This window comes from Leucoraja erinacea, chromosome 27, assembly GCF_028641065.1.
Source record: "Leucoraja erinacea ecotype New England chromosome 27, Leri_hhj_1, whole genome shotgun sequence".
Taxonomy (NCBI): Eukaryota; Metazoa; Chordata; class Chondrichthyes; order Rajiformes; family Rajidae; genus Leucoraja; species Leucoraja erinaceus.
In genome coordinates, this window is record NC_073403.1 from 8,778,713 (window position 1) to 8,805,985 (window position 27,273).

At 44.7% G+C, this 27,273-nt stretch overlaps 1 protein-coding gene across 1 annotated transcript; it reads right to left on the reverse strand.

Annotated features, from left to right (window-relative positions):
* Positions 1-4,204: 4,204 nt before the first annotated feature.
* cdc6 (cell division cycle 6 homolog (S. cerevisiae)) lies at positions 4,205-26,950 on the reverse strand. The gene is made up of 12 exons (XM_055656974.1): positions 26,531-26,950; positions 25,607-25,773; positions 22,605-22,865; positions 21,152-21,351; positions 20,429-20,601; positions 18,604-18,710; positions 14,320-14,459; positions 13,605-13,705; positions 12,283-12,335; positions 11,223-11,428; positions 7,375-7,515; positions 4,205-5,221 (listed from the first exon to the last, which is right to left on the reverse strand). The coding sequence occupies exons 2-12, from the start codon at positions 25,746-25,748 to the stop codon at positions 5,126-5,128; spliced, it is 1,620 nt and encodes a 539-aa protein (XP_055512949.1). The 5' UTR covers positions 25,749-25,773; positions 26,531-26,950; the 3' UTR covers positions 4,205-5,125.
* Positions 26,951-27,273: the final 323 nt, after the last annotated feature.

Below are 27,273 nucleotides of genomic sequence, written 5' to 3' on the forward strand. Positions count from 1 at the left end.
TAACTTTCAGTAAAGTCCCTGGTGGGCTTTTCGGAAGGTACACGGAAAGGTACAAACATTGTGGACCAAATGGCCATTCCTATGCTGTATAATGTGCCTACCCGATTTCCTTTTGAGATTATTAAATATATCCCCCCTATACCCTTCTTGGAGAGTTCCAGTCATTACTGCCTCAAAAGCATGCAAAAGCTTCCTCTCCACAATCCACTTTCTCCCCCATTGCCTCCTGTCCAAAACCTTAAATTTGTGTCCTGAAACAATTGCATCAAGAGCTAACAGGAAGTGCTTTGTGGCATAACCAAATTTCCAGTCAATTTCTTTTACAGCAAGGAAAATGCATGTGTTTCCCAACCTGAATGTGTAGCTAAAATCCTTCATCTCTGAAACCATTCTGGAGAAACTTACTTGTACCTTCCAGTGGAACTGTACACTATTCCTACATCTCGGTGATAAGAACTGGGTGCAATATTCATTGGTTACGACCTAACCGGAGATTTATAATGGTTCAGCGTTAAGTACTCTGCATCTTTATTTACAAAGCTGATGATCTCTCATGTTATAATTAACTCCTCTCTCACCATGTCCCGCCAGGTGCAAAGAGTTCTGCACAGGAATCACAGGTCCTTCATTCCTGCATGATCGAGACGTGCCAATGCATTTATGTTGCTTCCCCAACTGAGCGCGCCAATGCATTTATGTTGCTTCCCCAACTGCTAAAAGAATCACAGCACACTTCCCTGTAATAAATCAAGTCTGCCACATGTCTTCCCATTCCACTAATCTATATCCAGTTATGGAAATATGGAACTTCAGATGCTGGTTTACAAAAAAGTGCTGGAGTAACTCAGCAGTTCAGCCAGCATCACTAGAACTGAATGGTCCTGATCTGAAGTGTCGCCTATCCATGCCCTCTAGAGATGCTGTGTTTAAGAAGGAACTGCAGATGCCGGAAAATCAAGGGTAGACAAAAGTGCTGGAGAAACTCAACCGGTGAGCAGCACCTCATATTCCGTTTGGGCAGTTTGCACCCTAGCGGCATAAACATTGACTTCTCCAATTTCCGATAGCCCTAGCCGTCTCCACCCCCCCTTTGCAGCTGCACCTCAGCCCTCGGGCTCCTCCTCTTCCTTTCTTCCCTCTTTCTCCCCCCCACCCACATCAGTCTGAAAAAGGGTTTTGGCCCAAAACATTGCCCATTTCCTTCGCTCCATAGATGCTGCTGCACATGCTGAGTTTCTCCAGCACTTCTGTCTACCTCTAGAGATGCTGCCTGACCCACCCAGTTATTCCAACACAGTGCCCTTTTATATCTTGTTGTAATTTATTAGCAACAAGTTCACCATTTGACACCTCCATCTTTGATATCATTAACTTATTTTAAAATTAACTGCATTCCAATTTCCAATGACATTTATACATATTAAAATAAATTGTGGCCCTATCCCTGACCCTTGGAAAACATGACTGTCCACCATCCTCCAGTTGACATTAACTTTGTAAAACACCCATATACATGACACTTTAGGAAATGCTTTATTAAAAATCCATATTTACAACATTCACAGCATATCTTAATCATGTTGCTACAAAAAAACTCAATTAGTTATATCCAATCTGCCCTTCACAAATCAATATTAGTTCACCTTTAAAATTCTATAAGCTACAAGTTTTTTTGTTTTTTTTTTTAACGATTAGTGTTTCTAAATCTTTATCCACTAGGTATTTTAAGCTGGCCACCCTGTACATACGAACACTCTTTCCTGAACACAACTTTTACATGTCATTTTCCAATTCTGCCAAGTCTGGCGTATCCGGGGAAGGTTTTGACAAATTCATCTACTTTCATAAGCAATCCGAGTTGCAAGCTATTCATACCTATCGAATATCCTCTCTCGGCCTTTGCAGCACATTCATTACCATCTCCATCTCCACGTCCACCAATACCTTAAACCTACCTGATCGCTCAGTCCACCTAAACCAATCTGATCTCCCGTTTGCTAAACACTTTAACTCCCCCTCCCATTCCCACACTGACCTTTCTGTCCTGGGCCTCCTCCATTGTCAGGGTGAGACCCAGCGCAAATTGGAGGAACAGCACCTCATATTTCGTTTTGGCAGTTTACACCCCAGCAGTATGAACATTCTTAAAGTAACCCTTGCTTTCCCTCTCTCCATACCTTCCCATTTCTCTGACCAGTCTTACTGTCTCCGCCTACAATTTATCTGTTTGCTTTGTTGTTACTTTCTCCCAACTAACAATGATCCATTCTATATTTTCCTTGATCTCCATTCCCTTGGTCCTGTTTTCACACTTTACACTTCCTTATCTGTGAACCTCCCACTCCAGACATCAGTCTGAAGAAGGGTCTCGACCCGAAACATCACCCATTACTTCTCTCTAGAGATGCTGCCTGTCCCACTGAGTCACTCCAGCATTTAGTGTCTACCTTCAATTTAAACCAGTATCTGCAGTTCCTTCCTACATTTTATCAGCATATTTTTTTGCCACAGTAAACAGACATTAAAACACTCATTAAGTGATCTAGCCTTGCCATGCATCATCTTACTACCTACCATCTTGATAAGCAAAACCCCAAGAATGTGCAGCCCTCCCTCCAGAAATGCCTCGGGCTACAAATAGACTTCCTATTTTTAATTATCCTCAATGTGTGGCATTCCAGTGATAATCCAGGGATAACTACCTTCTTCCCTAGCTCCTGAAATTCTGACAATGGAATTTCAATCCTCCACATATCGTTGGTACTGACAAACAGCACAACTTCCCGCTCATTCTCTTGCCTCTGCAGAATATTGTGATCCTGACTCCGACTACCTCATTGAAGACCTTGCATCATCTTTAATTAGACATTATCCTGCATTATATGTTGTACCATTTATCTTTCACTGAACACGTTTTGATTGTCCTCCATTGTCAGAGTGAGGCCCAGCGCAAATTGGAGGAACAGCACCTCATATTTCGCTTGGGTAGCTTACACCCCAGCTGTATGAACATTGACTTCTCTAACTTCAAATAGCCCTTGCTTTCCCTCTCGCCATCCCCTCCCCTTTCCAAGTTCTCACACCAGTCTTACTGCCTCAGATTACATTCTATCTCTGTCCTGCCCACTCCCCTAACATCAGTCTGAAGAAGGGTCTCGACCCGAAATGTCACCTATTCTTTTTCTCCACAGATGCTGCCTGTCCCGCTGAGTTACTCCAGCATTTTGTGTCTACCTATTGATCGTCATCGTGTATAGTCTTTTCTTTGACTGGATAGCACACAACGCAAAGCATTTCACTGTACCACAGTAAGCCTAATAAACCAGACATCAAATGGGTACTGTTAATACACAACCTTTCTATTATTACATCCCTTTGAAGGAAACATTACCACCTTGGCCCCTACAGTTTTTAGTGGTGACCTTTGTAGGTTTATTAACTTGAAGCAGTGGTTGTTTGAAATTAAATAGTGACCCTGACAGCATTTCACCGGTGTTCACCTCTGAACATCCTGTGGAACTAAACAAGAATCCATTCCTATTTCTAGACAGCCATGTAAAACCTACTTAACTCTGAAGTGGAGCCCAGGGGCAGACCCAATAATCACAATCAAAATGTTTATCCCCTTAAGTGCCAGCTCCTTTCTGTCACACAAATCACCTTATACAGCTCAGGAGAAAAAAGTTTAGTCGATTCAGACACACCATTATGTTGACTGCCAGACAGTAACAAGTCAGGCAACACCAGCTGGGAATATTTCAGACAGCTTAACAACATGCTGGTATTTTACATGAGTTTTATCAAATATAATTCAGAACCAAGACAATATCAGATGACCAGAATCCATTTCAAAAAGCTTTAATGGAGAGAGGGAGGGCGGCACGGTGGCTTAGCGGTAGAGCTACTCTCTTTCAGCGTCAGAGACCCGGGTTCTATCCTGACTACAGGTGCTTGTCTGCACGGAGTTTGTACGTTCTCCCCGTGACCTGCGTGGGTTGTCCCCGAGATCTTCGGTTTCCTCCCACTCCAAAAACGTATAGGTTTGTAATTAATTGGCCTGGTATAAATGTAAAACTATCCCGTGTGTGTGGGGTAGCGTTAATGTGCGGGGATAGCTGGTCGGCACGGACTCGGTGGGCTGAAGGGCCCGTTTTCGTGCTGTATCTTGAAACATAAGTAAATGTGGGAAAACTCAGAACAAACCACAGTAAGACAACTGAACTTTATTTTTTAAAGTTTCAGCCACAGCAGACAAGGCCACAAACGTAAAATGATACACAAGAGATATTTACACTTAAACCTTCCTCATTTGTGCAAATATGATATTGATATCAAAATTTCAGGCCTTAATTCCATGCTGACATTTTTATCTTAACTGAAGTTGAAGCACCAAAGGCTTATGGAAAGTAACTGAACCATTTATCACCCTCCCAGATCCCTTAAAACAAAGCAAGAAACGACTGGATCACTCTCTTGGTATCTTTGTATCTTAAAAATAAAACCAATCCAGAGATGAGTCTTAATTCAGTTAAAATCTCACCGGCTTGCAATAACAAGCTTTTATATATGTTTAAAACCTAAAGTGCTTTTAAAAATATTTTAAAAGTTGTTAGCAAAGGGATGTTATTAAGTATTATTACACAAGAAACTCATCTCATAAACCTTTCACAAGATAAAGACAATCAACACAAGGTCAATGTCATAGTTAATATACACCTACTTCACCATCTTCCAAAACGGTGCTGCTGCAAGTAGCAATTAAAACAAGCCCCAGCTTTTGTTATGGTAAGCAATCCAGATGGTCTTTTTCTCCCACACTGATGATTTCTGGCAGCACAGTAAGCTGGCCAAGGCCATAGTCAACAGTGCCATTCAGTCGATGGGCACTGGTATTCATCACTCCCCATGCACTGGAAATAAAGTGTGCAGCACCCACGTGTGTATAAGACATGACTTAGCTCTGAATGTCAGCCAGCTCTAGAAGTGGCAGAGCCAAGGTTCATTTTGGAAACGAGAATTTATGGAATAGATGCAGCGAAGCATTTCTGAAGGGCCGTTTCGGTGACACTTTTATCGTACTTCTCTGACAGCAGCAAAAACAACGCGAATTATTAAAACAAATGGTTTAAAAACATTGCAGTCCCTTTTGTAAAATGCTCCCTGTCAGGGCTTGGTCATGAAGAGCATGTTCAACATCCTCCTCTTCAATCTTCAGGCCAACCTGCAGAGAGATGGAGGCGATTAGTACAAGGTGTCCAGCAGTTACTCAGCATCTTCACCACAACAACCACAGTTACCATCTATTGCTTCTCCTCCCCCGACAAACAGGATGTTACACGTTGATGAAATCAGTTGTCCGGTCTCAACCCTTTGGAAAAATTGATAGATTAAGGGCCGATTGTTTTAGGAGCGCTGTGGTGAAGCAGTAGAATCGCTGCTTTACAGCGCTTGCAGCACCAGAGACCCAGGTTCGATCCTGACTACGGGCGCTGTCTGTACAAAGTTTGTACGTTCCGAACCGTGGGTTTTCGAGATGTTTGGCTTCCTCCCACACTCCAAAGACGTACAAGTGTGTAGGTTAATTGGCTTGGTATCAATGTAACCTGTCCGTGGTGTGTAGGACAGTTTTAATATGCGCTCAGTCATGTAACTGGTTTCGGGGCACACAGCAACACCTTCTCTTCCTGCTTCATGACACAGGTCAGCATCAGGAAGGAGTTTACCAGGTCCCGGACCTTTAGACACCAGTACCTGCTCCATCTATGCAGTGAACGCCCTAATAAACTTGGAAACAACCCTGCAGTCAATCCAAGAGCATTCCCCACCCCAACCGACAAATGAAACTCAGGCTGAAGCACCCGACATACAGTACCAACTGACTGCAGCTCTCGCTTTGCGAGCCGTTAAAGCAGACGCAGCATGAACAACACGTGCAGAGGAAAGAAAGACAACATTTGTGGCAGGAGTAGAAACAAGGAACTGCAGATGTTGGTTTACACAAAAGGACACAGAGTGCTGGAGTAACTGCGGGTCAGGGAACATCTCTGGATAGATGGCACTGTCGGGTCATATCTGAAGGAGGATCCCGACCCAAAACGTCACCTATTCATGTTCTCCAGAGATGCTGCCTGACCACAAGACATAGGAGCAGAATTAGACCATTTGGTCCATCATGTCTGCTCCACCATTGGATCATGGCCGAAGTATTTTTCCCTCTCAACCCCATTCTCCTGCTGTGGCCCCATAGCCTTTGGTGCCCACCGAGTTATTCCAGCACTCTGTGTCCTTTTGTGGCAAACGTTCTTAGGTTCATGCTCCAGTCCCAGTAGGAAGCTGACGAGAGTTAACTCATATGCTTTTGTAAAAGTCCAGGCAAATTGCTGGAGGACAGGATCTCCGCCTGTACTTTAATTACATGACAGTTATCCAGGCAGATCCAGCCTCTGCAGCCCGACCAGAAGATAAGATCAGTCATGGTGAGGTACTGCCTCCACTCATGTGTAACAAGTGAAAGTTTCCTCAATGCAGGCAGAGCGAGCAGTTAGCTCATTCATACGGATCAGGAATTGCAGCCTGCAGGCGGATTTCTTCGCGGCTGATGGGTTAAATCTCAAACATGGCATGGTTTTGGTGATGAACACTGAGGCTCCCATACCTCTGCCACTGGAATAAACAATAGCTCCAAAGCACCATCTAGTGGCAACATCCAGCTACAACCAGGATGTCACTGGCAATGCCAAAGTTCAAAAGCCACTTTAATATCGTTAAATGATATTATCACTTACAGGACCCCAAATTAAATATTTGGATAGTGATCAAAGCCTTGGTCCAAGAGGCAGGTCTTAATGTCTTGCAGGGAGAGATTGAGTGATGCATGGAGTGAATTCCATAACTTGACAAAGCACCAGTTTCATAAATAACTTTGCAACAAGCCTCAAAAACCTTTCATTGTGTTGTGCCATTAAAGTAGATTAGTCGAGTTAATGCTTTCATCTTTGACCTTATTTAATAGTTCAATTAACTGAAATCAGTTTAAAACTAACCAACACTAGCTAACACCAAAGTTAGTGTGTGGGTAGTGCAAACTCACCCCAATGTTAGCGTGCATGGAGTGCATGTGTGCGTGCACACACACACACACACACACACAATGCTGGCGTGTGGAGGTGCACACACACACACACACGTGTGAAGAGCACAAACACACACACACCAATGTTAGCGTGTGGGAAGTGCATGCACTAATAAAGTTATAATTGTGTTATAAATTGTGCTTTTCTTCCCGTATCATTCTCTGAACACAAGTGTTTCTTAATGGCATCTTGAAATTAATTACAAACCGAATAATATCTGGACTTCACAGATCCCACTTACTTTGGTGAGCCGAGCTTCCTTCGATTGCTTGAGCCACACAATCCCCCTGGACTCCAAGAGACTGCAGAGCGACAGGCATTCGGACTGGTCAGCTCCCGACATCTGCTGGCTTCTGCAAACTTTGCTGTAGGCGTCGTGGAGCTGAAAGAGAGCCAGAGCACGGGTCAGCCACTACATCCCTTGCGCCTGCTTTACCACTCAATGAAATCAGGGCTGATTTGATCCACTGGCCTTCTCCACGTTGTCAAACAGCAGGCAGGAAAAGTTCGAAACAAAAACAATGCACTTAAATGACAACTCTCCAAGATATCAGGGGTTAGGGGAAGAAGGCAGGAGAATGGGGTTCGGAGGTAGAGGTAGGTCAGCCACGATTGAATGGCAGAGTAGACCTGATGGGTTGAATGGCTTAATTCTGCTCCAATCACTTAGAGTTCCAAAAACTCACAACTCACAATAAAATATTTATTCACAAAAACCAGCGCCCAGGGCGAGAACATCTCGGCAGCATCAACCTTGTCAACTCCCCTCACAATTTTGTACGACTCAAGGCTGTTTGTTTTATCCAAACTCAAGAGTATAGGTCTGATTCTATGCTTTTCTTCAAATACTTCATTCTATGAAACATACTCTGCAATGCCTCCAAGGCAAATTTGCCCTTCCTTAAATCATATGACCAAAAGCCCACACGTTATTTGAGATGTGGTCTCACTAAAGTCTTCCCGTTGTGGTGACATCCTCAAATGTTATAGGCCATCGCTCTTGCAATAAAGGGCAATGTTCCATGACTGCGGAATCTCTCGCAATATCTGCTTTGTACCCGTTTCTTTGATAAGGAGAGCCCTGCAAATACGCTCCGCACAAACACACAAGAACACTTGCCCAGAGTAGGGGAAATAGAGAACCAGAGGACACTGGTTCAAGGTGAAGGGGAAAAGATTTAATAGGAATCTGAGGGGTAACTTTTTCCACACAAAGGGTGGTGGGTGTATGGAACAAGCTGCCGGAGGAGGTAGGTGAGGCTGTGACTATCCCAACGTTTAAGAAACAGACAGGTACATGGATAGGACAGGTTTGGAGGGATATAGATCTAGTGCAGGCAGGTGGGACAAGTGCAGCTGGGACATGTTGGTCGGTGTGGGTAAGTTGGGCCGAAGGGCCTGTTTACACACTGTACCACTATGACTATGACTCAATATCTGGTTTAGTTAAAAAAAAAAGCACAAGGACTGTGGACCTGGAGTACAAAGAGGAAGAAATGGTAATAGTTATACTGAAAAATGCTGATGTGTCGCATGATATTGCATTAGTCAGGCCACTGGGATAGATACAGGGTTAATGTAGTAAACTGCAGCTGCAAAAGCAGAATGCAAAACACCGCTCTCAGTTGTCCCACCGTCTTAGTGGTTGCATTCCGTATCAGATTATCAGGCAAAGTCTGCATCCAGTTCCCTTCACACTGAGCAGGATTACAGTTTCAACAACACAGCAACAGGGCAAAACAAACTTGACCTACAGTCTAATCTCTGGTCACCATTTCCCATTAGCAGTCACAAACAAGTCGAAAGCTTGTCAAATTCTACTTCACGATGAGGAAGAAAGCTGACAAAAACAAAAAGCAGTTGTAAATGTAAGGAGGAGCAGTCTGCTTTCCCATTCCTGCTTTACTTTTAATCTTTAATCTTCTGCTTTGGCAATGTTGCACACATTGTTAAGGGGGACTGGTATTTGCGTCAGTGTCTTCTCCACAGCCACCTTCTCAAAGCTTACTTCCTTATCTTTACTGGTACACATTTGATTAAATAGTCATCCTGTTAACTGAGCAGCATCTCTACATCATAGGGTGAATGCACAGAGTCTTTTACCCAGAGGAGGGGAATCAAGAACCAGGGGACAAAGGTCTAAGGTGTGAGGGGAACCAGAGGGGCAACTTTTTCCACACAGAGAGTGGTGGATGTATGGAACGAGCTGTAAAAGGAGGTGGTTGACGCAGGTTCTATAGCAAGATTGAAAATGGTACACAGATAGGAAAGGTTTAGAGAGAAATGGGGCAAAAACAGGCAGGTGAGATTAGTGGAGATGAGGCATCTTGGTCATCTTCTGTGATGTACGGCTGTACCAGTGGGCACTGTGCAAATGAGTTCCATATTCTAAGAACTCTGCCGGTCAAACTTCTCTCCCTCCGAGTCAAAATACAGAACAGATGACCCTCTGTTTATTAACTCGCACAAGTGGGGGAGATGGACACCTAACTGTGCATTTAGTGCAGAGATCCAACATTAAATGGAGGCACAAGGAGTTGCAGATGCTGAAATGTTGAGCAAATCACAAAGTGTTGCAGTAACTCAGTGGGACGGGCAGCATCTGTGGAGGGAATGGGCAGGAAACATTTGTCTGTCCAATCCCTCGACTGATGCTGCCTGATGCTCCAAGCTACTCCACTTTGTGTTTTGCTGAAAAATAAGTATTGCTCAAGACTTTGAAAACATTTTATATTAACACAACAATGGCTGTGGATCTTTGTTCAACAGATTGCTGTGAAATCCTCATTCTCCCCTTGGAATCCAGGCTGAATGAAATTCATTGTCCTATTTACCAAGATCTATGCCCTCGTATCAAACATTGCCATTTAGGAGACACCACCACAAAGTGTTCCACATCACATGTTTCTGAGCTAACTTGGGCAGCACGGTGGCCCAACTGTAGAGTTGCTGCCTTACAGCACCCCAGACCCGGGTTCAATCCTGACTACGGACGCTGTTTGTATGGAGTTTGTACGTTCTCCCCGTGACCTGCGTTGGTTTTCTCCGAGATCTTCGGTATCCTCCCGCACTCCAAAGACGTACAGGTTTGTAGGTTAATTGGCTTGGTAAAAATGTAAATTGTCCCTAGTGTCTGCAGTGTTAATGTGTGTGGATCGCTGGTCGGCACGGACTCAGTGGGCCGAAGGGCCCGTTTCCAGGTTGTATCTCCAAACTAAACTTGCATTTGCCACCTCTCTTTCCATTCAAATTGTATTCTCACTTTAAGATCAGCAAAATCAAATAATCAACTTTCACTTTCCGCTATTAAAAACTGAAGGCCTGAAATTAATAGTGTTCACATTTGTGAGTTCTTTGAAATTATTATTAACTGCTGGACTTAAACTTGTGTTTCATGTAACACAACCTCAAGTCTTTGAACAGTACTATCTTGCCAATAAAATAATTTTGGTATGGTTACTTCTATAAAAATAGAGCCAACTTAAGTGAGGTCATAAATGATGGGAGTAGATTTAGGCCATTCAGCCCATCAAGTCTAGTCTGCCATTCAATCATGGCTGATCTATCTCTCCCTCCTAACCCCATTCTCCTGCCTCTCCCCTAACCTCCAACACCTAGGATAATCAAGAATCTATCTACCTTGCTTCCAACAATAGATAATGACCGGGTAATCCATGTAATCATGTTACGGATCAAAAGACAATAAACAAGAGACAATAAGTGCAGGAGTAGGCCATTCGGCCCTTCGAGCCAGCACCACCATTCAATGTGATCATGGCTGATCATCCCCAATCAGCACCCCTTTCCTGCCTTCTCCCCATATCCCCCGACTCTGCTATTTTTAAGAGCCCTATCTAGCTCTCTCTTGAAATAAATATTGGCTAGGTCAGAGTTCTGCTCTTCAAACTACGCAGCAGAATTTTTGAGTAACTGCTCGAAATATTTGGGGACCTTTAAAGGCCTCAGTCAAAAGGGGAATGAAAATAGTTCCATTGATTAACACAGTTCTGTTCTTTGTAGGTGAAGTTTACAACAGTGTGGGCATATGTTTGGAGGCTGGGCGAACGAGAAAGCATTCGAGTTGTTTACCTTCCCAAGGGTGACTTCTTTCACTTTGGACGGCCTGAGCAGGAGAAGCAGGGAACAGACCAGTAGTTTCTGTTGGAGGGGAAAGCATTCTGATCCAGAGCGAGACGTCATCCGGTCACCGTATACTTCAGAGATGACCTGGGAAATGTGCGGCAACCCAACCTTCTTTAGGCCTGGTGAACACGGAGCCTTGACTGGAGACTTAGCTGCACAAACATTTAAAAAAATCCAATAAACAATGGCACTTAAACATGGAATCCTCTGTAACCTCCATGACTCATTTTGTTCATTGCTTCCCTTTGAGAGTAGCTCACTAAATCAATTGAGGAGTAGTTAAGAATCGAACACGTTGCACGTTAGGTGTCACCCATGGGTCAGTCAGTGCATGCAAGGAGGGAGGTTTTCTTCCTTGAAGAACACTAGGGAACAAGGGCGGTGCACATGCTGCCTCGCATCTCCAGAGACCTGGGCTCGATCCTGACCTCGGATGCTGTCCATATGTAATTTGCACATTTTCCCTGTGAACCCGTGGGTTTTCTCCTGGGTGCTCCAGTTCCCTCCCACATCCCAAAGACGTGCAGGTTTGTGGGTTAATTGTCCTCTGTAAATTGCCGATAGCCCGCAGGGAGTGAATGGGAAAGTGGGATAACATAGAGCTAACGTGAACAGGTGAGTGGTGGTCATTGTTGACCACGTGGGCTTCTCCTGGGTGCTCCAGACGTGTGGGTTTGTGCGTTAATTGGCCTCTGTAAATTAGACCTGGTGTGTAGGGACCGGATGCTAAAGTGGGATGGTAGACGTGGACCCAGTGGCCGAAGGCTCTGTCTCCGTCTCCAAGCTGCATCTCTCAATCACGATGAGTGTTAGCAATAATGAATTGCAGGTCTCCTTTAAGAGTAGCTTTTTAAATTCCAACACTTAATTCTGCAGTCACATCTCCAACCAGCATGCTGAACAACTGCCAGCAAGTTACTAGTGCACGGCAGATGCTTTGCATCGATCCTATCATCGATCCTAGATCATCAATGAGACAAAGCAAAAACTTTCAAGGGTAACTTACACTTCACCATCGCCTGGCATCGAGCGCCCGATTCCACGATCTCAACAGCTCGCCTGCAAATTGTGCAACAAAATGAATCAAAACCATTAACAATCAGTCCACCACAGGCCCTACAGCAAAAGTGTAAAAGTCACATTTGTTTTAGAGGTGTATGGGCCAATGATAGGTGGGACTAGTGTAGATGGGGCATCTTGGTCAGCTTGGGCCGAAGGGCCTGTTCCCATGCTGTATGATTCTGTTATTTATTTTATGAAACCTACAAGCTTCAGAATGCCAGAGTCCATGACTACACTACAAGAAGATGGCAACAAAAGACCGGTCAAATCAGAAGATTCGCTTTGAACCACAAACAGCAATCCATAATAAACATAGGTCAGCACAAGAACAGGCCCTTCAGCCCACAATATCCATGCCGATCATGACACCAAGTTAATCTCCTTGCTCAGGCAATGTGATCAAAAATGTTGCCTCTGTTTTAAAAAAGGTAGCGTTGGTCAAACGTTGAATCGTGGGTTAACTGGATTGTTTTTTTGATAATCCAGTAATTATTCGGAATCGAGTTTCTGCAAATTCCATATTAATGGAATTTAAATTCCAAAGCTCCCACGGAGATTGGAACTCTGGTCTATGGCTTGCTTTTCCAAGCACTCTGGATAACAGGACCACCACAACACCCCACATCAATGATCAGATTAGTTTAGTTCCTTGTCACGTGCAGCGAGGTACAGGGAAAAGCTTTTGTTGCGGGCTAACCCCAGTCAGCTGAAAGACATTACATGATTATGCGTGGACGGACACGGTGGCGCAGCGGTAGAGTTGCTGCCTTCCAGCACTGGAGACCCAAGGTAGATCCCGACTACGGGTGCCGTCTGTACGGAGTTTGTATGTTCTCCCCGTGACCTACGTAGGTTTCGTCCCACACTCCAAAGACGTAGAGGTTTGTAGGTTAATTGGCAGTGTGAGTATGTGTGTGTGAGTGTGTGAGCATAAGTGTGTGTGTGAGTGAGCGTGGGGATGAGTGTGTGTGTGTGTGTGTGAGTGAGCGTGGGGATGAGTGTGTGTGTGTGTGTGTTCGGTGGGCTAAAGGGTCCGTTTCTAAGCTGTATCTCTAAACTAAACTAGTCTAGACCCGAAACGTCACCCATTCCTTCTCGCGAGATGCTGCCTGTCCCGCCGAGTTACTCCAGCATTTTGTGTCTACCTTTGATTTAAACCAGCATCTGCAGTTCTTTCCTAAACTACAATCGAGCCACGCAAGATGATCAAGACCCTCACCACCCACTTTGACCCCACGTATCGGTGGAGGGGGCTCCAATTCCTACCTGCACACGTCCAAGGCTTTTCGAACGTCACCAGATACAGAGGAAACCTTGCGGGCACAGAACTGAACGGCAGCAGATTCCAACACGCTCTCCCCAGGAACCTTAATGTAAAAGAGGAGCACATGAGAAATCTCAAACACACAATTAACCGGGTATATAATATCATCAGGTAAGTGTGGAGCAGGGCAGGCTGGAAGAGAGGAACAGATAGTTGGCCTCATTCACACCCAACTGGCTCACAGGCACACAGACGATTTCCCCACCCACGTGCGGCAATGAATAGTTTAGTATATTATTGTCAGTCTGGTAGCTCGGCACAGGATGGTCCACAAGGCAGTGGCACAGCGGTAAAGTTTTTGTCTCACAGCGCCAGAGACCCGGGTTGAACTAGACTACGGGTGCTGTCTGAACGGAGTTTGCACGTTCTCCCCGAGACTGTGTGGGTTTTCACCGGGTGCTCTGGTTTCTTCCCACACTCCAAAGACGCGCTGGCGTGTAGGTTAATTGGGTTCTGGAAATTATAACTTGTGCCTGGTGTGTAGGATAGTGCTAATGTACAGGCTGATTGCTGATCGTCACAGACTCAGTGGACCAAAGGGCATATTACCATGTTGTATCTCTAAAGTCTAAAAGCACGGTGAGGGTGCTCAATCAATCACTCTACTCTGCTATCATATAGAACGTGCGTGCTTGGCCACCACCCACCACGTTGTACCTGGCTCAGACGGTCTTGTACAATGGCCACGATCTGGTCCCTCGTGTATGGGGCAAAGACCAGGAGCTGAGGTTTGCACTTGGGCCGAGCTTGTAGTCGAGGCAGAATCCGATCGGTTAAATCCAGCAAATTTGCAATTCCTGAGAAGAGAATTTACAATAAGTTGACTTAGAACTAGAACGGACTGCACCGGAACTTGTTCTACCATTCAATGAGGTCAGGTCTGATCATGAGCACCTTTCTCCCACATTCGGTTTGTATTCGTTGGGTCAAGTTGTTTTATTTCAACACCGTGGGGTCAAAGCAGAAGCAGCCTTGATGTATAATCACCGATTGCCTTCGACAGATTAGCTTCCCAGATCACAATAAAGTTGTGGATACAGACAACCGCACTCATTGCCAGTCTTGCAGTTTAGATGGATTGATCAAAAGATAGTGCGGAAACAGGCCCTTCGGCCCATCGAGTCCACATCGACAGTCCATCATCCATTCACACTCGTTCAATGTTATCCCCTTTCACATCCACTAGGCAATTATCAAATGCAACTTTGCGGCCAATTAGCCGACAAACCCACCCGTCTTTGGGACGTGGGTGGGAAACCGGAACGCTTGGAGGAAGCCCATGCAGTCACAGGGAGAACGTGCACACTATACACCCACAGCCTGGATCAGTCAGGATTGAACCCTGGTCTCTGGCGACATGAAGCAGCAACCCTACTGATCATCGCTGACACTAGCTTATATCTCAAATTTTTATAACTCGATTTAAATAACCTGGTTGTTGCACTGGAATTGAAGCTTAATTCTCCAGATAAATAACCCAGGATTCTCAGTAACAATCAGGATCCCAATTAAAATACAGAGCAGGTTTCTAGCCTGGGGCGTGACATTTAAACTCGAGAATCGAGCAGCATTTGGTTTTACTACTGATCGTTACCCATTCATTTTCTGGAATTGGATGTCACGCACAAAGGCATTTATTTACTAGTCCAATCAGCCCGTGGGAATGTAACAGCAAGCCGTCTTCAACCACTGCAGTCCATTGGCCAACGATGGGCGTTTGACAGCAATGAGCCTACTTTCATTGGAGTTTAGAATGAGGGGGGGAGGCCCTCATTGAAAGTTATAGAATAGTGAAAAGCCTGGATAGAGTGGATGTGGAGAGGATGTTTCCACTAGTGGGAGAGTCCAGGACTAGAGGTCATAGCCTCAGAATTAAAGGACGTCATTTTAGAAAGGAGATGAGGAGGAATTTCTTTTGTCAGAGGGTGGTGGTGAATCTGTGGAATCCTTTGCCACAGAAGGTTGTGGAAGCCTTCAGTTGATATATTTAGGGCGGAGATAGATTATTGATTAGTACAGGTGCAAGAGATTATGGGGAGAAGGCAGGAAAATGGGGTTAGGAGGGAGAGATAGATCAGCCATGATTGTATGGCAGAATGGACTTGATAGGTGCAGACTCGGTGGGCCAAGAGCCTGTTTCCATGCTGAATCTCTAAATTATAACTGAACTCCAAAATTTTTGAATTATCAGTTTATTGACAAGAGCTGCTTGCTAGGATGGTTGATGATACCTTGCACCTTATTGTCAAGATTTAAAGAACGACTAGACTGGACTAAGTAGGCCCTGCTCGAGTCTCAGTAATTCTGCAGTGTGGATTGTCGGCAGTACAGCTGGGTCTTATCTGGTGCCTTAGCTTTCGCTGCATTCGATGCACTCAGCTGTTCCTCAACATTAACATGGAATGAACCAAATTGGCTAAAGATTGGCTTATGCGATGGAGAGGATATTGGGAAGAAGCCAAGACTGACTATCCACTCAGATTTTTGACTGAGCACAGCTGTAAAAAGCTTCAGCCTTGTCACAACAGACATGTACTACAGTAGTGAAGCAAGACAAGACCACACAAACATAACCGACTTTGAGAAAACCTCATCGTTCCTCCAAACAAATGGATCGTATATAAACTAAGCACCAAATGAACATTAAACCAAGTCAAGAAAGTTGAAACAGGAGTTTGACTTTATGACTTAAAAACTCAGCCTTTTGAGCCCAGGCAAGATTAAGAGATCAGGAGGGCTTGGTCACTGCTCGTTTCCACCCTGCAAATGATCTCTCATAATTTTACACACTTCTATCAAATCTTCCCTCAGTTTCCAGCACTGCAGAGAACACAATCCAAGTCTGTGCAACCTCTTCCGATAGTGAATCCACTCTAATCCAAGCAACCTGCTAAACCTATACATTCAAAGCCTGCACATCCTTCATATCTGCCCAGACACGACAGCCTGCATATCTTCCCACCTGTTATCAGGCAACTGAACCTTCCTACCAACGACTAGAGAGCAGTCCTGAGCTACTATCTACCTCACTGGAGACCCTCAGATTATCTTTAATCAGACTTTACCTTGCACTAAACGTTATTCACACTATTCCCTTTATCGTTCATCATATCGTGGACGGCTCACTTGTAATCATGTATTGTCTCTCCACTGGCAGAATAGCACACAAAAGCTTTTCACTGGACCACGGTCCATGTGACAATAAACTACTCAACCAATGGGCCGGCCAGAACTGCACACAAAGCTTCAAATGCAGCCGAATCCAAGCTTTATAAAGCCCCCCGCTTAACTTCCCGACTCTTCGTGGCAGCTGGACTTGTAGAATTTTCTACAACACAAGCCTGAAGGCCCAGCCACTAAATATACTGTAGGAACATTGTTTTCTAGACAATTTACATGAACGGACAACAGGGAGAGAACAGGGATGTGGTATTGACATTGAGAGTCAACCAATTGTACTGAATGGTAGAGCATGCTCCAGGGGCTAAATGACCTACTCCCGCTCCGATTTTGATTCAAATGACATTTAGTAGGTGACAGAAAGTTGTCACAAATTAGCGGTCACACATTTCCCTTGTGCCCAATATCATTTAATTCAAAGCCCGAAATGTTTATGAAGCCAGGACACGGCCATTCATTAACATTGCCAGCATTAATTTTTACCAATTCGGAACACATCAAAAGTCAAGTCAAGTCACTTTTATTTCTATAGCTCATTTATAAAACAACTCTCGTTGACCAAATTGCTTTACATTGGTGGAGGTACTAACGTTATACAACAGTGGTTCATAGATTAAGTACATACATAAATACATACATATAGCCCTCCCTCAGAGGACGTCAAGAAAGGCTTGAGTTTTAAGTCTCGACTTAAAATAGTCGATGGAGGGGGCAGTTCTGATGGGAAGAGGGATGCTGTTCCACAGTCTAGGAGCTGCAACCGCAAAGGTGCGGTCGCCCCTGAGCTTATGCCTAGACCGCGGGATGCTCAGTAACCCCAAGTTGGCCGATATGGAAATCTGAAAAAGGATGCTCTTGGAACATACTAGGTGAACAGCACTAATTCGGGCCCTTCAGCCCACCACGGACCAAACACAATGCCAAATTAAACTAATCTGCATCTGTCCATGATCCATCTCTCTCTCTGTATCCATGCACCTAATTCAAAAGCCTCTTAAATATCTCCATCGTATCTGCCTCTAACAACAGGTGGACACAAGATGCTGGAGTAACTCAGCGGGTCAGGCAGCATCTCTGGAGAGAAGGAATGGGCGACGTTGCGAGTCTCGACACGAAACGTCGCCCATTCCTTCTCTCAAGAGATGCTGCCTGACCCGCTGAGTTACCCAGCATTTTGTGTCCACCTTCGATTTAAACCAGCACCTACAGTTCTTTCTTACACATTTTTCCTCAAACATTTGCCTGGCATGTTTTTGCGTGAAAAACTGTTTTACACATCTCACCTGAAAGCTTTGCCTTGTAGTCTTTTGACATTTCTGACCGTCTACCCATATACATGCCTCCCATATGTTTGTTGCACAAACTTCTATTAACTCTCTACTCAACCTCCGACATTACAGAGAAAACACTCCAAGGCTGTCCAAAGGAGTAGTCAGAGTCTAGGACTAGAGGGCACAGCCTCAGAAGAAAAGGACATAACTTCAGAACGGAGATGAGGAGGAATTTCTTTAGCCAGACGATGGCAATTCTGTGGAATTGACTACCACACCGACTGGTATTGTTAAAGCAAAGATTGAAAGGATCTTGATAAGTAAGAGCACCAATGGTTATGGAGAAAAGGCAGGAGAATGGGATTGAGAGGGAAAAATAGATCAGTCATAATCAACTGGCAAAGCAGACTCAATGGGCCGAATGGCTTAATTCTGCGCCTATATCTTATGCTCAATCTCTCTATAGCAAGTACCTTATTGCAAACCTTACCAATTAACACCAGTCGTGAATCGGTTAGATGTGGCCACTCAAATATTGTGTAGAGGACATCCTGCGCCTTGCTATCCAGCTGGTCCATTTCATCCAGCACCAGAAGGCTGCAAAGAAATTAGTTGTCATTATATTATAAAACATAAAAGCAGGCAGCACTTGAGCTTCAGAACTACACCGAACCCTTCTGTCAAAATCCATTTGATATAGTTTAATTTAGAGATACAGCGCAGAAGCAGGCCTTTCGGCCCACCGACTCCGCACCAACCAGCGATCCCCGCATATTAACACTATCTGCCACACATCGGGACAATTTACACAAACACCAAGCCAATTAACCCACAAACCTGTACGTTTTTGGAGTGTGGGAGGAAACCGAATATCTCGGAGAAAACCCACGCGGTCACGGGGAGAAAGTAACAAACGCCGTGGGGACAGAACCCGTAGTCGGGATCGAACCCAGGTCTCCGGCTCTGCAAGGCAGCAATTCTACCATTGCGTCACCGTGCCGCCCAAAAATAATCTTCCAATGTTAATGCTCAATAGAAGCCACATGCATCGTTATGTATCTCCCCTTTTAAGATTTTGACGCTTCCTTGACCAGTCCTTGTAGTACAGATGCACCATTGATTTTCCACACCCTTGGATCCAGGACATTGTCTGATTATCCATTTTGCCGGAGCAATAATAATAATTCAACAATACACACCTGACCCACTAATTACACCCCCTTCTGCATCTAAAGCGCTATGCTTGCTGGAAACTTAAATAAAGAATTACCAATTGACCAAGTAAACAATTAACTCTTTCGCGATGGAGGCACTCGACCCGAAAGACCGTGTGTCACACGCAATGCTCTTGTAATTTTGCCCGGATTAAAGGAGTAAAAGTCGCTGGAAAATCAGCGGTGTAATAGACCTGTAATAGATCTACAGGCAAGTAACTCGGGTGAGTGCAATGCTGAAGGAAGACACTTCATCGTTTCTTATTGGATTTATTGGTAACTATCTTTATGAACCATAGCTTTGGATTTCCAACCCTACACAGTTAGTAAACTTTTATACCTGGGCTCGGATTCAGCTCAGTGAATTATTATAATTTGCTTTATTCCTAGTGAGTAAAATCCCCTTATTGAAATATCCTCAGACAAGAAATAGATCAACTTTCAGCTCTTAATAAAATGTAACTAAATTTAAAATGTATAAAATATAATTCAAGATCATATTACTAAAACTTCCCATAACACCGACAGCCATATATAAATAGGATCAGTCAATGGTCTATAGCTGGAAGTTTCTAATATTCTGAAAGTAAAATAAATGATAAGTATAATTTTTGCAGAAGGTATTGTAAAGCTATTGTGGTTATTGTTATTAATTATTAATTAATTAATTATTATTAACCTGGCTGTTGTGGTTAGTGGTTTTTCAAATAAGCCGAGAACGTTTTGGTTTATAGTTAAAAAATTATAGCACTATTCATGCATATTTTCAACCCTACCCACCTCACCCTCCAAAGAGTTCATATAGTTTTGAGCTGCTAACAGGATACAAATACATCAACATTTCACTTGAGTGCATGGTTTAATAAAACCGCAGCACCCAGGGAAAACCCACGCGGTCACAAGGTGAACGTACAAACTCCGCACAGACACGCAACCGTAGTCAGGATCGAACCCGGGTCACTGGTGCTGCAAGGCAGCAACTATACCGCTGTGCCACCATGCCGCCCTTGCCGAAGTCTCTGCTGAATTGCCCCACACTCCCCCCCTTTTACTCCCACAGGGAAAATAAAATAATAGCCCAACTCAGGGGGCACTACTCACACCATCGGTCCCTGGCACGTTAACTTTTGTGCCAGCCTCTTGGCAAAATCTTTTCCCCTGCATTTTAACTTTCTTTTTCCAAACAGCTCGTCTGCAATGGTGCGAAAAATTGTTTGCGAGTTTCTCAGCGACATGCAGTTAATGAAAATTGGTGCAGAGGCACCAAGTTTCTCCTGCAACAGAAAAGTTAAAAATTAGTTCGCAGGAAATCAAACTAGATTCTAATTTCATTTCTCCCAACAGGCTTCCTCCCATAATCTGACTGGAGCCTCATGTGCAAACTGCATGTAGCTCTAACATAGCCCAATAGCTGTGCTCCCAAGAAACCTTGTGTTATTAATTGGGTCATCGCAGGTGTGTGTGTGTGTGTGTCTGTGTGTAGGTGTGTAGATATGTGTGTGTCAGTAGGTAGGTATCAGTGCATAGGCAGGTGTGTGCGTGCGCGTGTAGGCGTGTGTGCGTGTGCGCGCGCGCATGTGAGCAGATCCTGCCTCATAACCTCTCCTGATAAACTCAGTGGATACTGGCCTGGTGAGAAACCTTAACAAAATGTAAACACTTCATTTCATAGACAGGCACATAACACCCATCAGTATTGACCAAGACTGGAAAAAGTTGGAATAAATGGAGAATCACACTTTTACCCATTTACCGGAAATATCTTTATCTTTAAGGCATTAAGGAAACACAAACCAGCCACTCTCAGGATCCAGACAGTAATACCTTCATATCCGTGAGGATCCAGTTCAGACAAGCAGTCTTTCCCGTCCCAGGTGCTCCAGAAATGTACAGACTGCCTGGCTTCTCCCCACACACGTGATTGAGCAAGAAATGGGTAACGTCTTTGGTCTCCACTTCACGAGCCAGGATACGGTCAGGAATGGCCGTGTTTAATACTTGCTTGGTCTGCTGGTACCACAAATCTGAAAAGAACAAATTGTTTTTATTTATTTTTTAAACGATTAAATCCCGAACGTTCCCTTGTTCTCTGCTGAAACACCTTAGTGTTGTACACTGGTCCAATACACGATGGAAAAATACGACTTGCACTCCAAGGCAGCTCATAAAATACGTATAAATATGTCGCAATATTCTTAAGAATACTTCCGGAGTGTGGCATACAAAATGTGCAGAAAGGAACTGCAGATGCTGGTTTACACCAAAGACAGAGATAAGGTGCTGGAGCAACTCAGCAGGTCAGGCAGCATCTCTGCAGAACAGGTGTAGCTGATGTTTCGAGCAGAGGCGCCTCTTCAGACTGAGGCTGCTTTCCAGTGATGCTGCCTGAACCCGTTGAGTTACTCCAGCATTTTGTGTCCATCTCCAGCGTGTGGTGTATCTTTGCTTGCTGGTCCAAGAGACGGATGTACTATCACCCGATACAATTGCTCAACTCTTTTAAATCACTTTAATACCTATAAATCTGTTAGCATTTAGCTCAGTTTAGAGATACAGCATGGAAACAGGCCCTTGGCCCACACTGACCATTGATCACCTCTTCAGATTAATTCTATACTATCCCACTTCCGCATGCACTGTAAAGGCCAGGAGCAATCTTACTGAGGCCAATTGACCTGGTGCTGCCTGTACTGAGTTTGTACATTCACCCCGTGACCATGTGCTCCGATTTCCTCCCACACTCCAAAGACGTACAGGTTTGCGAGTTAATTGGCTTCGGGAAAAGATTGTACAATGTGCACAGGATAGTACTAGTGTACGGGGTGATCACTGGTCGGCACGCTCGGTGGGCCTGTTTCCACACTGCATCTCTAAACTAAACTCTCGTGTTACCCGATTTGATTGGATACCATACAAAGCAAATCACTGTACCTCGGTACACATGATAATAATGAACCCAATGCCTAAACTGATAGTTGCGGGTTCAGTCTCAACTTGGACCAAATAAAAGTTCAACAATCCAGTGTCACGCTGGGACTTATATCAGACATCTTGACAATTTACTCAGGTACACTTAAACTGAATTGGAAAAACACAACAATTGCAGGCGGTATGGTTGCACAGCGATAAGAGTTGCTGCCTACCCGACTATTGGTACAGTCTGTACGGAGTTTGTACGTTCTCCCCATGACCGTGTGGGTTTAGTGTACGAGGATCTGTTTCCGCGCTGCATCTCTAAAACTAAACACTGAACAACAACATTTTTCACCGAACATACCTTTCTTTTTGTGAAGTCCCACAGGCGGGCATCTCGCCTTTGAACGAGGCGTCTCGTCACCCTTGTGGACGGAGAACGGAGTCCGCTCTGGTGATTTGTCAGCAAGGATATCGAGCTCTACCGGAGATCGTTTTAATGGACTAAGAACAAACTCCAACTTCCGACCCCGAGGCATTGAAGGAGTGACAGGTTGATTTTCCTTCTTCTGTTTGGAGGGGGAGCATTGCAGGTACTGGGTAATGTTACACAGGTTTTCACCAGCTGATGGAGAAAGCACGTTGTTACAAAACAACATTCCTGTGGAGCCACACAAGACCTTAACACGACCTCACCAAATACACAGCAGAACAGCTAAAGGGCCTGTCCCACTTACTCCGAGTTATTCATGAATTCTCCCGAGTTTACCCCTTGATGCAAACTCACAGAATGTTCGTAACGGGTCCGTAGATATATCGTTGCGGCTCGTTATGCCAGCCGTAGGTACTTGGGGCACCCTCCCGACAATTATTTTTACTCCTGGACATTTTTTATCGGGCTGGAAAAAAAAAGTCCCGACTTACCTGATGCCCCGAGTACCCACGGCTGACATAACGAGCCACTGCGATATATCTACGGACCCTTTACGAACATTCTGCGAGTTTGAATCAAGGGGAAAACTCGGGAGAATTCGCGAATAGCTCGGGAAAGTGGGACAAGCCCTTAACTCTTTCTACTTGTTTTTTTTTTCCCCTTCCTGTAGCAAAAGCGTTTTGAATTTTATTGACTTCCTTCTTGCCGTTTTTGCATCGAAACAACCATAATAATGTTTAAAAGCTACAAAGTGCTGGAGTAACTCAGCGGGTCAAGCAGCATCTCTGGACAACATCGAGAGGTGACGTTGCGGGTTGGAATCTTTCCTCAGGCATTATGTTTATAAGAGTGCAGTATTTTCTCCACGCAGTGTAAAATGAATATTTTGATATATCAAACCCATTATTAAAACAGGTTGCAAAAATAAAATTATAATTCCTTTCCACAGTCAAATATTTCAAAATGGCAAGTTGCAGAGATTAATTGGGAACTCTCTATGGGAAAATAAGTATCACTGACCGTCGTAAGTGGGCTTGGTTCTTGGTCCTACAAAATATTCCAAATGGAATTTAAACTGGAGGTGGTGAAGGGGGGGCTGAAGCCAGAAAGGGTTATTGGGAAGAAAGAGCTACTTTAAATTTAGTTGCATCTGGTTGGGTAACTATAGTTGGGTGGAGATTATTCCATGCTTTAATTGTGCGGGGGAAGAACGAATTGCTGTATACATCTGTCTTAGTAGCTGGGATCACAATGGGCTGCCGAAGGGCTGAGATACCGGCCCCCAAAGTCAGCTATGGGAACGGATCTGCCAGCTCTGGCCAGGCACGAGTTCCAGAGCACCAGCCACAGGGGGCAAATTCATCCCGATGATGTCGCGATCGGCCACCTCATACAGCCTAGGCACCACATGTTCAGGAGGACTTCAAGTGTTCTCTTGAAATTTTGTCCGGATTAAAGGAGGTGCCAGACCACTAGTTGCTGGAAAATTCGGTGGTGGACCTGTACATGCAAAGCCTTGCAAATAATGAGCAACTCCGACCCTTCATACTCCATGCACCAAAGGAACATAGAATTTATCAGGCCTTAAAAGTTATAGGTGGCCCAGTTTAATCTACACCATGACCTTCTGCAGCAGAAACATTATACAAGATACAAACAGGAAATGTTGAAAACATTCAGTAAGTGAAAGGAACATTTTTCCTCTTTTCTTGATCAACTTGAAATGAAAACTCATTCCACAGATGCTGCCCGAGTTTTTCCAACATTTTATTCTATTTCAGAATTCCAGCAACTGTAGATTATTTTTACTCTTTTATTGTAAACCAAGGACTTTGCACGTTCCCCTATGGGTCTCCTGCGTGTGCTCCAGTTTCTTCCCACATCCCAAAGTCGTGCAGGCTTGTAGAGTAATTGGCCTCTGTAAATTACCCCTAGTCTGTAGTGAGGGGATGGGAGAGCGGGATAAAAGCCCTGTCCCACGGTACGAGTTCATTCCAAGAGCTCTCCCGAGTTTTAAAAAAAAAAATCAAACTCGTACGTAGAATGAACGTAGCGGGTACGTCGGAGCTCGGGGTCATCACTTACCGGCTCGTAACGCTAACGGCAGGTACTCGGGAAGACTCGCTAACGACACGCAAGCACGGGAAGACTCGTGAAGATTTTTCAACATGTTGAAAAATGTCCACGAGAGCCCCAAGTACCGACGAGTGGCCATTTACCGTAAATCTCCGAGTTCGAATCAGGGCAAACTCGGGAGAGCTCTTGGAATGAACTCGTACCGTGGGACAGGGCTTTTACATGGTACTGGTGCGAACATGCAAACAATGGTTGGTGTGGGCTCGGTGGGCCAAAGGGCCTGTTGTGTCTCTAAACTAGTGGAGTCTGTAGGGTTCCTCATCAATCATTAGCAGCATTCAGGCTGGCAGGCACACTACAAAACACTAATGAACTGCTTTAACTCTAATGAAAGCAACACTATTTTCTTTACTTGGAAACCAACTTTTTACAAAATTAATGTCAGTGAAAAAAATATTACAACGGTTTACAAATTATTTTATCAGTGTGGCAACTCTTTGCGGGCCTTCTGTATGCAAAACAAAAAAATCTCACTGTGACATGTCACACGTGATAATAGTCATTCATTCATTCATTGAGATTATTCATGAAAGCCAGGGCAAGGACATTAGCTCAGCACCGTATGGAATAATTTGGAGAAGCTAATTTCCATTTTTGGCTGAAACTAAAGCATACCCCAGATGTTCAGGAAAGTTGGTCAGCGGGCAGAATTTAAACAATCATAAACATCAAGCTAATGAATTAATACTTATGTTTAAAAAAACGTGTGTAAAAACAGGTAAACAGAATCAGTTCTTCTCCCCCAAAAGTTTTGCATACAAAAAGTAGACTTTAGATAGACTTAAATAAAAGATTACCGAGGCGCTTGCGTGGGCTGAGAGGCGGCCCTTTGGGTGACGGTGAATCCTTGCTTATGGTTGGTGGCGCTTTGCAGCTCCTGTGCGATTTCTTTCTTGGGAAATCGATGGTGGCTTGAACACGGGCTTTGGTGTTAGGCATGTTGACGACGATTGCTGGCTACAACCTGCGAGAGAATTCAACAATCAACTTTGAAACTAAGTACTGCCGTGGGCCATCTGGCCCCGAGATGCCAGCCTGCCTGCCCTGCTATTTAATACGAGCAAGTGCCAATAATGCATCAGAGTAATGGTTGAAGAAAGGATAATGGGGTTAGGAGGGAGAGACAGATCAGCCATGATTAAATGGCGGAGTAGACTTGATGGGCCAAATGGCTTATTGCTACACCTATCACTTATGAACAGATCAGCTTCCTCCCACACTCCAAAGACTTATAGGTTAAGTGGCTTCACAAAGATTGTAAATTGTCCCCAGTGCGTGTAGGATAGTGCTAGTGCACGGGGATCGTCGATCGGCATGGACTTGGTGGGCCGAAGGGCCCGTTTCCGCGCTGTAACTGTAAACATAAGAATAAGGGGTCGGCCATTTAGAACTGAGATGAGGAAAAACTTTTTCGCACAGAAAGTTGTGAATTTGTGGATTTGTGGAATTCTCTGTCTCAGAGGGCAGTGGAGGCCGATTCACTGGAAGAAAGTTAGATAGAGAGCTCTTAGGGTTAGGGGAGAAAGCAGGAGCGGGGCAATGATCGTGGATGATCAGCCATGATCACATTGAATCTTCCGAATCTTCTGAATTTGTAGTCGGTAGGGCAGTACTCTGCATATCGCCAACATTGAATGGCGGTGCTGGCTCGAAGGGCCTACTCCTGCACCTATTGTCTATGTATGTAACTAAACAGAGCGATAACGGTACTGGTCTCTTACCCTTATCCCGGCGTGTCAGTCACTCACTCGCCGCTCGGTAAAGCACTCGGCGCTGTCTGCCTTTGCCCCGGACTGGCTTCACTTGTCGCTGGGCACCTCTCCTGGGTGTGAGCCGGTGGTGTAGATGGTGGGCGAGTTGTGTCCGGCCCGAGCTGACTCCCCCTCAGTGCCCAGTGTCACACAGACCGAGCTGACTCCCCCTCAGTGCCCAGTGTCACACAGACCGAGCTGACTCCCCTCAGTGCCCAGTGTTACACAGACCGAGCTGACTCCCCTCAGTGCCCAGTGTTACACAGACCGAGCTGACTCCCCTCAGTGCCCAGTGTTACACAGACCGAGCTGACTCCCCCTCAGTGCCCAGTGTTACACAGACCGAGCAAAGTTGCCGCGAAACTGCAACTTCACCTTTGGCGCCACCCGCGCTTTCGCATCACCCAGCGCGTCCTGATTGGACGCCCAGTGTAGCCGATTCCCAGCCCCCGGTCTGTGATTGGTCCGTCTGAGCGGGAGCGATACATGCACGGAAAGTTGGCGGGAGTTTTCTAGATCACTGACTGAAAATACACAGACTATAAACACACTGTTATAGCGTCTGTAAATGTAACAAACATGTCTAGATCCCTGGTCATTTTTTTTGTCAGAAATTAGAACACAGTGCCTCTATGTTTATTTCACACTGCCAGATAAAGCTTAATTTAATAGCTTTATGTAAGTGTCTTACACACGTAGACACTGTATGTGTG